The 13,617-nt window shown below is 39.4% G+C and overlaps 1 protein-coding gene across 3 annotated transcripts in view; it reads right to left on the bottom strand.

Moving 5' to 3' along the window:
• The window catches only part of PTPN9 (protein tyrosine phosphatase non-receptor type 9), an 81,550-nt gene that overhangs the window by 24,630 nt on the left and 43,303 nt on the right, over nucleotides 1-13,617 (bottom strand). For all 3 annotated transcript variants that reach the window (XM_030317657.1, XM_030317653.1, XM_030317655.1), the window contains 3 exons: nucleotides 12,844-12,949; nucleotides 4,207-4,317; nucleotides 1,626-1,954 (listed from right to left, as the gene is read on the bottom strand). In XM_030317657.1, the coding sequence (XP_030173517.1) occupies nucleotides 1,626-1,954; nucleotides 4,207-4,317; nucleotides 12,844-12,949 (546 nt within the window). The remainder of the gene's footprint in view (nucleotides 1-1,625; nucleotides 1,955-4,206; nucleotides 4,318-12,843; nucleotides 12,950-13,617) is intronic.

Below are 13,617 nucleotides of genomic sequence, written 5' to 3'. Positions count from 1 at the left end.
CAATCTAAACTTCCTTTTTCTACTGGGTGGAGGAGGACCACAGTAGAAATGACATCTCAAGGACCTCACAGCAGAAGTACCCAGAATAAGGTTAGGAATCCCCAGGACAAGAATGCATGCTCTTGGAGCAGCCCAGTACTCCTCTCTGCCCAGTACTTCCTTGATTCAAAACTGTTACAAGGAGGGTTGGGGAGGTGTCTGGGTGGCTCAGTTGGTTAAGTGGCGACTACAGCTCAGGTCATCATCTCGTGGTTTGTGGGTTCGAGTCCCACATCGGGCTCTGTGCTGACAGCTCAGAGCCTGGAGCGTACTTCAGATTCTGTGTCTCTCCCTCTCTCTCTGTGCTGTCCCCACTCATGGCTCTATCTCTCTCTGTCTCTCAACAAAAAATAAATGTTAAAAAATTTTTTTTTTTAAAAACTACAGGGAAAAACTAGTTGGGAGAAAGATTGGATGCATACATAAAGATTCTAAGTTGGTAAGAAACAAACAGCTGTGTGGGAGAAAAGAATACCCTGCGCTTGAAAATTGCTCTGCTTTCTTGTTTTTTTCTTACTTCCCTTTGCATTCTTGCTCTGTTTATTGACTGATTTCTCAATTGTTTCTTCTTTCTTACTCCTCTTATCAGTTTCCTAACTCATTCTTTTCCCTCTTTCCTTTTGCTAAAAGGCTCTCTCCCTGAATCTTCTTTATAGCACACTAAGCTGGACAGGAATTATAAGGGGAAAGAGGTATTCACAGAATCATGGACTCCGAAAACATTTAAGCTACACAAGTAAGTAGACATCAGAGACTAAGATCACATATTACACAGAGGAAAACCAGGGTGCAGGGAAGGGAAATAACGTGTATAAATCACAGAGGGGACTTCTGGCTATGCTGGAACTTGAGCCCGGGACAGATTCCCTGGTTTTCAACAGAGCCTCACTTGGAGAGACAGAAATTTCTGCTGCAGCCAATGAAAAAAGTGTAACATAAATGAGAGCAGCAGTAAAGAGAAATGATCTATGCCCTATGGCCAACAATACTTACTGAGTAATTATGAACCAGTTATAAACTAGCCAGGTAGTTCTGCAGTAGAATTTGGATAGAAGGAAAATCCCACAAGGCTAAATGCCTAAGAGTTAATTCTTTTCTGTTACTGTGAATGATTTTAAATGTTCCAGTACCGTCTTCAGAAAGCAAAGTGGCTGTTTTTTTGGTTTGTTTTGTGTGTGTGTGTGTGTGTGTGTGTGTGTGTGTGTGTGTGTTTTAAGAAAGTAATGTTATACTACAAATGCTCTAGGGAGAAACTGCCCAAATAGCCTACATTTTTGAGCCAACATTGTTGTTTTTTCCTAAAAACACTTGCATTTCAGAAAAATATTTTAAAATGTGTCCATTATTACATGGCTCCCCTGTCAGTACTGAAGACCTCCAGAAATTTCAACATATAGGATACTGGCAACAAGCACCAAAGCAGGAGAGGCGTCTTTCTGGATAAGAAAATCATCATCTAAGTGAGAGTGATGCTTCGTAATGTGGAAGGGCCTCTGTTAAGGAAATGAGGTGTGGAAGGAGCTGTTGCCAACAGACACCAGAAGCATGTTAGTAACCGATTGTTGTCCCAAACCTTTCCTACTTACATAGAACAGTGGAAAGTGCCAACAGGGTTCTCACGGCGGATGTCTTCATACTCCTCATATATCCCCCGCTTTTGTCTGGTGCTAACATAGTCCATCAGCTCTTGGATGGTCATGGCGTGGGGACCCGGAACATGTACCGAGTCCCAGTCTAAGGCAGGAGGGAGGGAGAACAGGATGATCTCATCGAAGGGATCTGGGTGGCCGTTCATCTGGGGTAGGAATTGGAAATTCCAAGTGGCAAGGTCAACTTTGACGTATCCACCCAGGTTTTCTGGAAGGCACTCCCTGGGCAGGTGCTGGGTGACCTCAGATGTCTTTAATATCTGAATCTGGAAGGCCAAAAAGAACCATGTGAGTACATAGGGGGGGAAAAACATAGATAAATCGAAGATAAAGAATAAATGTGTTTATATTAGATTTGAAGAAGGGGATGAGATTTGCTTGAAATACATGGTATACTTGTGAAAGAAGTAGACTGCATTTCATCTGCCTGGGATTGAAGTCTTTTTCCCAAATGTCTGACTTCCAGGAATGTATATCAAATTCATTCCTGGAATTAGGGGTCCTTTTATAAATCTTGAAAGGATGGTACTGTGAACAAAGCCTTTATACTATTAACAAGGCTTCCCAGTGCCATCTCATGCAGGTATTTGCCTTTTTGACTACTAAGAACGCACAGGTAGTGATTTTTTTGGTCAACCCCATACTAAGGTAACCAACTCTAAGCCTGGTACTTTACTCACAGCTCAGTGTGGATGTTCTCAAAGATAGCTTTCTATGAATATAACACAAGACCAGCCACCCAGAGACAGGGTAGCCCAGGAAAACTGCACGAAAAGTAATCCGAAGTCTGCTCTCTGCTTAGACACAGCCTTACTGGACCAAATTAGCCTAGTTGGTTCTCCGTGAAATCTGTGTTGAATGGGAATGCTTGTCTCTCTTACTATTGCCTCTTCTTGGAATGTCCTCTTTTCCTCCTCAGCCTCTTCAAGGAGCAGTTTATAAAGCTCACCTCTTCTGTGACGCCCTCCCTGACTGCCAGAGACAATATTCTCCTCTGGGCTCCTTCCTGCAGAGCCACAGTTTTCTGCACTTCTGCCTCTGTGTTCCCTATCAGGACCATGAACTCCTCAAAGATAAGGAAAGTCTCACTCAATTTTTAATTCCCAGGGCCCAGAGCCTGGACTGTAAAGGTGCTCATGTATTTTGAGTTTATACGCACATTTATACTTACATAAACAAGTGCAAGAACTTGCCTAAAGAGGACTCTCAAAGAGTTACCTTGGAAAAGATCTCTCCTATTCCCAGTCACTAGGTCTCCAAGTACTTCCACAGAGCCAAACGTCTTCAGTTTTCCCCTCCAACACAAGTCTCCTCAGCTATAAAGGTCTGCATTGTTATCACTAATATAACCTCACAATTCTTTAAAAAAAAATTTTTTTTTTAACGTTTATTTATTTTTGAGACAGAGCATGAATGGGGGAGAGGGAGACACAGAATCCGAAACAGGCTCCAGGCTCCAAGCTGTCAGCACAGAGCCCGATGTGGGGCTCAAACTCACGGACCGTGAGATCATGACCTGAGCCGAAGTCAGCCGCTTAACCGATTGAGCCACCCAGGCGCCCCTATAACCTCATAATTCTATATTACAAAAATCTCTAATAATATTTCACACTATATTATGACATAACTCTTATTATGTCAATGCCCTTTCTTTCTGGGGTGAGAAATGAATGAATGAATAAAACCATAATCTTTCAGTCCTGGAACATTCAGGGGATAATAATTAAAGATAAATTTAGAAAACACTTTTGAAGTTAGGAAACAACAAGCTGTTTTCAGAGAAAATGCCAGGAATGGAAGTAGAGAGAGATAGTGAGAGATTCTCCTCTACCACCCTGGTGGTCAAAGGGACGGATTAGTATTTCCAGTTGAACAAATTCAAACACCAGTTCAACTAATGCAATTCCATTAGAGATTGTTAAATATGCATGTACAGCACTAGGCTAAATTTTGGAAGGGGGAGCTATCCTTAAGTTATCCATGGGACACACTCCTTCAGTGCTATCTTTATGCAAGTTGCTATGGAGAGAGAGTGCCAAACAACTATGTGTAGCTCCTAACTTCAAGAAACTTGGAATACAGTGGGAGAGGGAGCCTGTACTGAGCTGAGTAAAGAATAAAGCAGAGAGGGGCACCTGGGTGGCTCAGTTGGTTAAGCATCTGACTTCGGCTCAGGTCGTGAACTCATGGTCTGTGAGTTTGAGCCCCACGTTGGGCTCTGTGCTGACAGCTCAGAGCTTGGAGCCTGCTTCGGATTCTGTGTCTCCCTCTCTCTCTGCCCCTCCCCTGCTCATGCTCTGTCTCTCCCTGTCTCTCAAAAATAAATAAACATTAAAAAAAAAATTTAAAAAAAAAGAATAAAGCAGAGAATATAAGTGGATACGTTAAGAGAAGCAGAAAGCACTTTAGGAGACAAACCAGGAGAATTTTACTGAAGGTAAAAAATTAATTGGCAGGTTTCAACAGTGGAGATGGGAATGTATCTATCCACCTCCAAATAAAATAAAGCTTGCCTTACCCTCTCCCGGACTTTGTCCTTCAGGAGGAGGCTGATGATGGAATAGGGCACTCGGAACCATATTGGTGCTCCCACAATTAGCACTTTCTTCAAACGAGCAGGAAATGCTCCCTATGGAGAACACATATGAAAATTTAAAGATATTAGTTAAAGCACACTGGAACCTGTGACCGTTCGAACACAAAGTATAGGTTTTCTGCTCTTGTCCCCATCCTTACCCAGCAGGGGGAGTCTACAGCCTAATTTGCGTTTCATTTCAGTAACTACAGAGGTGGTTAAAAATTTTCAAATTATACACCTGACACTAATATAACACTATATGTTAACCATACTAGAATTAAAATTAAAAACTTAATAAAAAAATTAAAAGCTGGTTTACCTTTAAAAGTTATGTTATGTTCTGGGTGCCTGGGTGCCTCAGTCATTAAGCACCTGACTTTGGCTCAGGTCATGATCTTACAGTTAGTCCCACATCTTAGTCCCACATCGGGTGAGCTTGAGCACGCTTCTCTCTCTCTCTCTCTCTCTTTCTCTCTCCCTGCCCCTCATGGGATTCTGTCTCTCTCTTCCCCTCATTCACTTGCACCCTCTCTCTCTCTCTCTCTCTCTCTGAAAAAAAGTTATGTTCTTATTAACATAAGCTTTATGGATCAAAAATATACTGACTTTTGTCAGCATATATGTGTGCATCCTTAAGTTCTGCCTATTAAAACTTTAAGAAAAATTAAATCATGAATAAACAGAACATGAAAGAAACATCTCTCATAACCTTTTATTCTGACATCTGTGTGTTTATAAATCATTTTTTAAGCCATCTCTTCATCTATTTTTGTATTCATTTATTCAATCAATAAATATAATCTAGTGGACAAATGAGATATAAAGGCAAGGAGACACCTGATCTGCATAAAGCATAAGAATAAAAAAGTATTCATTCCTAATCCACAACTCTTGGTTTCCTTTGGTTTAATATCCCAGGCCTTCTCACGGGCAGGGATACCAGGTAATATTGGCATTACTGGAAGAAATTACTCCCAAGGAATAAAAAAACAAAAAACAAAAAAAGGGAATTGTAGCTAAATATCTTCTACAACTTTCTCCCTATTCTTTTTCAAAAAATTGATTCTCAATTTGACATGTCACTCTCTGGCTATTCTTCCACTGATTTGGGGGGCGGGTGCGGGTGGTCCATGAACATTCCCAATAGAGAATATATAACATCTAGAACAAAATGCTCCATGGGCTTCTTCACTGAAGTCTGAGAAACTACCTTTCATCTCTTCCCTCAAAGATACAACAACTTATTTCAGGGCCCAAAAAGCCAAGGTCCCTTTAAACTGCCAGATCAAAAACCAGTCTGGAGAAATACCTATATTTCCACAAAATTATAAATAAAAAGCAGAAGCCATTATATTTGTTTCTTCAGAGCAAAGAACTACACACTCAGGCCTGTTCCATTTTAATGACTTTATGGCATCCACATATACTGTTGATGGGACAGTAAATAGTTACATCTTCTAGAAGTCCTCTGGCATTACATATCCTTAAAAATGTGCATATCCTCTGATCAAGTAACTCTATCCTAAGGTAATAACCAGAAACACAAAGATTTATGAACAAAAATGTTTACTGCACCTTTATTTTTGATAGTTAAAAATAGCATTTAAAACTGGAAAGAATAGGGGCGCCTGGGTGGCGCAGTCGGTTAAGCGTCCGACTTCAGCCAGGTCACGATCTCACGGTCTGTGAGTTCGAGCCCCGCGTCAGGCTCTGGGCTGATGGCTCGGAGCCTGGAGCCTGTTTCCGATTCTGTGTCTCCCTCTCTCTCTGCCCCTCCCCCGTTCATGCTCTGTCTCTGTCTGTCCCAAAAATAAATAAAAACGTTGAAAAAAAAAAATTAAAAAAAAAAAACTGGAAAGAATATATATGTCTGAAAATGGGTAGGGGCTAATAAAAATGGTATTATAATAAGATTATTACATGACCTTTAAAATGAAGATTTCAAAGATTTTTTTACAACTTTGGAAAATGCCCACAATATAATCCTAATTAAACTAAACAGAATCAGCTACAATCTTAATTTTGTTTAAAAAATTACCCATATATTTCACAAAGAAAAAAGATTATAAAGAATTATATCAAAAGCTCAATAGAGTTTCTCTCTGATAAGTGAGATTATGAGTTGTTATTTTCTATAATACTTAGCATTACTTTTATTTTTTACAACCTTATTTAAAATGTTTATATCCTCTTTTTTTTTAAAGTAATCTCTAGGGGCACCTGGATGGCTCAGCTGGTTTGGTGTCTGATTCTTGATTTCCCCTCAGGTCATGACGTTGTAGTCTATGGGTTTGAGCCCTGCATCAGGCTCTGCAGTGACAATTCGGAGCCTGCTTGTGATTCTCTTTCTCTGCCCCCACCACTCATGCTCTCTCTCTCCCTCAAAATAAATGAATAAACTTAAAAGAAAAGTAATCTCCATGTGCAGTGTGGGGCTCGAACTAATGACCCAGGGATCAAGAGTTGCATGCTTTACCGACTGAGTCAAGCAGGTGTCCCTAAAATGTTTACATCCTTGGATCCGGTAGGCCTACTCCTAGAAATCCACAAACTATTTTATATGCAAGATATGAATATAAAAAAGTGTTTGCTGAGAAAACTGTTTATTATAACAAACGGGAAAAAATATCCAACAACATAGAAATAGTTAAGTAAATTATTGTAAATACAGGATAGACTATCATTCAGCAATTACAAGTGTTCATAAAATAAAGTTGTTGGAGCTCACTGTATCTTGAAATTGTATGAACATAATTAAGACCATATTGAAAAACATCTAGAAGAAAGTGTCCTACACCAAAATGTCAACAGTGTTTATTTCTGCATAGTATCAAAGGCAGTATTTCTTCTTAATGTATATTAGTCTGAGTTGTCCAAATTTGTCTACAATGAAAATTTTTTCTGATTATGATAGTATTTTAACTATAAAAGGTAAATGTGAAAAAAATTAGCCACCCTATAAATAATAATCAGCATAAAAGTATAACGGTAAAAACATGTGATTTATAGTAACACTTATGCGCACACACACACACACACACACACACACACACTACCTCTCTCCCTTTTTCTCCCTGAAAGTCATTGGTCTTACAAACAAGATGATTTATCCTTGGTGTGTGCTGTATGTTTTTATATGTATGTATATATATCTTTTAGCCTAGGAATAAACTACGTAAGACACATGTAAGATAAATAAAATAATTTTAAAACGTTATTGAAAGACATAACAAAAGACTTAAAAAAAAGTAGAGCATTCTTGGATGGGAGATAATAACATTATAAAGATGTCAATTCCCCCTGAAGTAATTTGTTAATTCATTATATCCAAATAAAATCTGAGAATGTTTCATTTCCCTCAAATGTGACTGAATGACTCTAAAATTCATCTAACCAAAAGGTGATGATTTTTTAAAAAAATTTCTCATCAGATTTAAAATTTGGAAAAAGTGGCTACCCTCTGGGAAATGGCACTGGGTGTATGATGAAGGGTGTCAGAGACTTTTCCCTGAATTGCTTTTTAATTGCTTTTATAATAAAGGGCTAGGAGTGCCTGGCTGGCTCAGTCAGTAAAGCATGCGACTTTTTTTTTTTTTTTAAGTTTATTTATTTATTCTGAAAGAGATAGCGCCTGTGCACAAGCAACGGGGGGGGGGGGGGGGGAGAGGGGGGAGGAGAAGGAGACGAAGAGAGAATCCCAAGCAGGCTCCACGCTGTCAGCAGTATGGAACCTCATGTGGGGTTCAAACCCATGACCTGAGCCCAAATCAAGAGTCGGTTGACAGAGCCACCTCAGCGGCCCGTTTTTTTTTTTTAAGATTTTATTTCTGGGGCACCTGGGTGGCTCAGTCAGTTGCACGTTGGACTTTGGCTCAGGTCATAACCTCGAGATTCAAGAGATCGAGACCTGCATTAGGCTCTGGGCTGGCAGCATACAGTCTGCTTGGGATTTTCTCTCTCTCCCTCTCTCTGCCCCTCCTCCACTCACACACATGCTGTCTGTCTCTCAAAGATAAATAAACTTAAAAAAAAAAAAAAAAAAAGAAAGATTTTATTTTTTTTAAAGTAATCTCTACATCCAACATGGGACACAAACTCACAACCCAAGACCAAGAATTGCACACCCCGCCAACTAAGCCATCCATGCGCCCCCAAGCATGTGACTCTTGATCTCAGGGTTGTAGTATGTCCCAGCCCTGTGCTGGGTGTAGAGTTTACTTAAAATAAATAAATAAATAAAATACAAACACAATACAATAAAATACAAGAAAATAAAGAAGAACTAGTTATAAAATAAAGTTTGCTTTCAATATGCATGTTATATATCAATAAATTTAAATAAAGAATACAAAAGTCATGTAAAAAGAATAAAAATGCAAAAAACAGTCAAAACAACTTTTAGAAATAAAAGATTGTGACAGGAATCTTGTCTTATGAGATATTAAACTTTATTATTATAAGATTAAAATAAATAAAACAGTGCATATGTTAGTCTAGATGACTAGATCAAGGGAATAGAGTATCCAGAAATGGGACAGTGAGTACCATATAGTGTAATTTAAAGGTATTATCTCAAATGAGTAGAAAAAATATATATTAGTAAATGCTGTCCAGACAGCTATTTGAAAGCAAATTATTTTATCTATAATATTATGTATCATATATGACATATATACATTTTTGTTGTTGTTCTGTTTTGTTTTTTAAGTTTATTTATTCTGAGACAGAGAGAGCCTGTGAGTTGGGTAGGGACAGAGAGAGAGAGAAAGAGAATTCTAAGTAGGCTTGCTTTGTCAGTGCAGAGCCTGATGTGGGGCCCAAACCCATGAATGGTGAGATCATGACCTGAGCTGAAATCAAGAGTTGGACGCTTAACTGACTGTGCCACCCAGGCCCCCCATGATGTATATTATTAAATAAAGTATATATAATATAGTAAAAAAAATTACAATGAAAAATAAAATATAGGTGACAAAAGACACCATAAAAATGAATAAATTATAAACTACAAAAAATGCTGCTAACACATACTTAGTAACATTCTTAATAACAAGTCTTACAAATTAGTAAGAGATAAATACTTTTATAAAAAACTGGGTAAAATATATGAGAATAAAAAAATTTTAAATACCCCTTGGCAATGAACGTGAAAATATGCTAACGCTCATCATTAAGAAAAACACCACATAAAAACGTGAATATGATTAAAATCCAAATAATAAGTTAATGTTGATAAGACTGGTAAAAAAGCCTGTTGATAGGAATATAAATTTGAACTATGTTTTTAGAAGGTTATTTGGCAATATTTATCAAAATTTAAATGTGTGGCGCGCCTGGGTGGCTCAGTCGATTAAGCCTCAGACTCTTGATCTGGGATCAGGTCATGATCTCATGGTTTGTGAATTCAACCCCCATTTTGGGTTCTGCACTAATGGTGTGAAACCTGCTTGGGATTCTCTCTCTGCCTCCACTCCTCCCCCACTTTCTCCCTCTCTCTCTCTCTTCTCTCTCTCTCTCTCAAAATAAGCTTAAAGAAAATTTAAATGTGTGAACTCATTTGCTTACAGCAATGAGAATTTGCTTATAGCAATTTATCATGAGCAAATGATTGGTCAAATATACAAAAATCTATGTAAAACAATGTTCACTGAAGCCTTTGTAACACCAAAAAAACAGCATGTCATTTTTTCTGCTTGATATATCCATAAAAAGAATACTCTTCCGCCATTTAAAAAAATGAGGAAGAGGAGCCTTGGGTGGGTTATTTGGTTGGGGTCCAACTTCGGCTCAGGTCATGATCTCACTGTTTGTGAGTTCAAGCCCAGCGTCGGGCTCTGTGCTGACAGCTCAGACCCTGGAGCCTGCTTCGGATTCTGTGTCTCCCTCCCTCCCTGCCCCTACCCTGTTTAGGCTCTATCTCTATCTCTCTCTCAAAAATAAATTAAAAAAAATTTTTTTTAATAAGGAAAAAAAAAAAAAAACAAAAAAACCCTGAGGGAAGGGGCACCTGGCTGGCTCAGTCTGTAGAGCATGAAACCCTTGATCCTCAAGGTTGTAAGTTCAAGCTCCACGTTAGGTGTAAAAAAAAAAAAAAAAAAAAAAAAAGCCAGGTGGGGGAAAAATGAGGAACAGCTGCATGTACTGACACAGAGCAACCCATGACATGAAAAGATGATGAAGACACGATTGTTAACTAAAAAAATGGCAAGTTAGGGGTGCCTGGGTGGCTCAGTCGGTTAAGCGTCCAACTTCGGCTCAGGTCATGATCTCACGCTCCCTGAGTTCAAGCCCCGCATCAGGCTCTGTGCAGAGCCTGGAGCCTGCTTTGGATTCTGTGTCTCCCTCTCTCTCTGCCCCTCCTCTGCTCAGGCTCCATTGTCTCTCTCTGTCTCAAAAATAAATAAAAACATTAAAAAAATTTTTAAAAATGCCAAGTTATAACCACTGAATATAGAACTCCATATTTATAAAGAAAAAAATCATGTATCATTCTCATCAATACAAAGAACTGAATCACAGCTACACGGCATAATAGGGATTTTAGTAATATGATGATGAGTGACAAACGCCAAGTGCCAGAAAACAACATGCAGCATAACATCTTCTTTATGTACTCGCTGTTATAAAGCTATAATAGTAAATAAGCACTTCTAAAAATCCAGTTTGCAGTACTCCCAAGGGAGGTCCTAGAACAAAGACTGCCGAGACTCTTAGATCAGTGTTTTTCACACTGTAGGTTCTCACTCAGTGGGTCCTTAAATTAATTTAGTGGCTCATGACTAACATTTTAAAATATGAAATAGAGGGGTGCCTGGGTGGCACAGTCGGTTGAGCTTCCGACTTCAGTTCAGGTCATGATTTCACGGTTTGTGAGTTCAGGCCCCACATCAGGCTCTCTGCTGTCAGCACAGAGCCTGCTCTGGATCCTATCTCCCTCTCTGTCTCTCTGCCCCTCCCCTGCTGGGTGCTCTCTCTCTCTTTCAGAATAAATAAACTTTAAAAAGAAATAAGTAAATCAATAAGAAATAGAATAATAAAGTGACTGTACATACTAAGGGTAAAGCTTGTTTTGTGAAACTTTTTTGTTTTGTTTTACAAATATATACACACAGATCCACACACCCTAATCCTAGGATTTTGAATCTAAACAGCTCTGAAAGTCTAAAGCTTTCTTTTGTAAGTTTGGTCCAAGAATTCATGGAGCAGCAAAATCTCACCTGAAACGCCATAGGCTGTTTATAGCCTTTATTTGTCTCCACTCATTCATTATGAATAACACATTTCATTGCAAAAATATATATATTTTTTTAATGTTTATTAATTTTTGAGAGAGAGAGAGAAGAGACAGAGCACAAGCAGGGAGGGGCAGAGAGAGGAGACACAGAATCCAAGCAGGCTCCAGGCTCTGAGCTGTCAGCACAGAGCCCAATGTGAGTTTTGAACTCACGAGCTAAGAGATCATGACCTGAGCCGAAGTTGGAAGCCCAACTGACTGAGCCACCCAGGTGCCCCTTCATTGCAAAAATATTAATGTTTGATTATAAAGTGGCATATATATCATATTATCTTTTAAAGTTCAAAACACTAGGGGCGCCTGGGTGGCGCAGTCGGTTGAGCGTCCGACTTCAGCCAGGTCACGATCTCGCGGTCCGGGAGTTCGAGCCCCGCGTCAGGCTCTGGGCTGACGGCTCAGAGCCTGGAGCCTGTTTCCGATTCTGTGTCTCCCTCTCTCTCTGCCCCTCCCCCCGTTCATGCTCTGTCTCTCTCTGTCCCAAAAATAAATAAACGTTGAAAAAAAAATTTAAAAAAAAAAAATAAAGTTCAAAACACTAAAAAAAAAATAGCAAATAGACTTCAAAATGTTACAAAATGCTTCTGGACTTAAGAGTTTGAGATAAGAGGGCACCTGGGTGGCTCAGTCAGTTAAACATCCGACTTCAGCTCAGGTCATGATCTCACCGCTGATGAGTTTGAGCCCCACATTGGGCTCTGTGCTGACAGCTCAGAGCCTGGAGTCTGCTTCTGACTCTGTGTCTCCCTCTCTCTCTGCCCCTCCCCCGCTTGCATTCTGTCTGTCTCTCAAATATAAATGAACACTTAAAAAAAAAATTTTTTTTAAGTTTGGGATAAGAAAGTAAGGACTTATCTATATATATAACTCCACACATATGTGTATAGGTCAGTGTACATACACTTTTGTATATGAAGTCAACATGTAAAACATATATCTGACTAGACTGAGACAAAAAAGTCTGAAAGTCACTAGCGAGGTGACACTTTTCAGACACTGAGCATACCTAGGCCTTCATGAATTCTTATTCTACACAACTCCAGGAGAGGGACAACCCACCTTCATGACTCAGAATGTTCCTGTGCATTTCTTATTTTAATTCCTCCCACTTCACTTTTAAGACCATTTAGTATTCTGAGGAAGCAAATATTAGTCATCATTTACAGGTGACCTTTACACTGAACATAATGTCTGCAGTTTACATCATTCCTCAGTCTCCCAAAGATTATGGAAAGAAGTATCCTAACCATTGAAGGAGAGTTGAGGGGGCCCTTTCACAGCCTTACCTTTAGCAGGTTTAGGACTTTCTTGCCAAGATCCAGCTCAAAGTTGGTATAATTAGAACCACACATGTCATAGATGAATACCAGTCCATTCCTCTGAGTTTCAAAACTGTAAACCAACCATTGAACAAAAACATTTGTAAGTAATAAGATGGATGAGGCGGGTCGAGAGCCTAGGGCAAAATCAGAGTATGGGACAGATGCGGGACCAAAATAACTACCTCCCGGAACACTGGTTTTACAAAAAGATGATTTATCTTTGGTTCTTGCTATGCTTCTCGTGATATTGCAATTTATAATAAAAAATACATATTTGGTCTTCAGCGTGGTTGCTGGCACAGAGCTCCTAAAACTCTCGGAATTCCTAAATGAAGCGGGAGTTAAAGGTGTCTTTTGTGATGTTAATAAGAGAACTTCTGGAATGCCCCAAGCCATCACTTAAGGATGAGGGTGGTTGCCAGGGGAACTGACTAAGTGATTAGAGGGTAGGTACTTTCATCCCATACCTCTCCCCCTTCCCCCCTTTCCCCTCAGGGAAAGGGACTGGAGATTGAGTTCAATCTCAAATAGCCAATGGATGATTTAATCAGTCATGCCACATGATAAAGCCTCCATGAAAACCCAAAAGGATAGGGTGTGGAGAGCTTCCTGATGGAGGTGCTGAAAGAGTGGCCCTCTCAAAGAGGGCATGGAAGCCCTGCACCCCTTTCACTAAAGCTTTCCCTATGCGTCCCTTCCGTCTAGCTGTTCTGGACTATATCCTTTTATAATAAATTG

This window comes from Lynx canadensis, chromosome B3 (genome assembly GCF_007474595.2).
Source record: "Lynx canadensis isolate LIC74 chromosome B3, mLynCan4.pri.v2, whole genome shotgun sequence".
Taxonomy (NCBI): domain Eukaryota; kingdom Metazoa; phylum Chordata; class Mammalia; order Carnivora; family Felidae; genus Lynx; species Lynx canadensis.
Note: the sequence above shows the minus strand (reverse complement) of the source record. Positions and strands in the feature narration are given on the sequence as shown.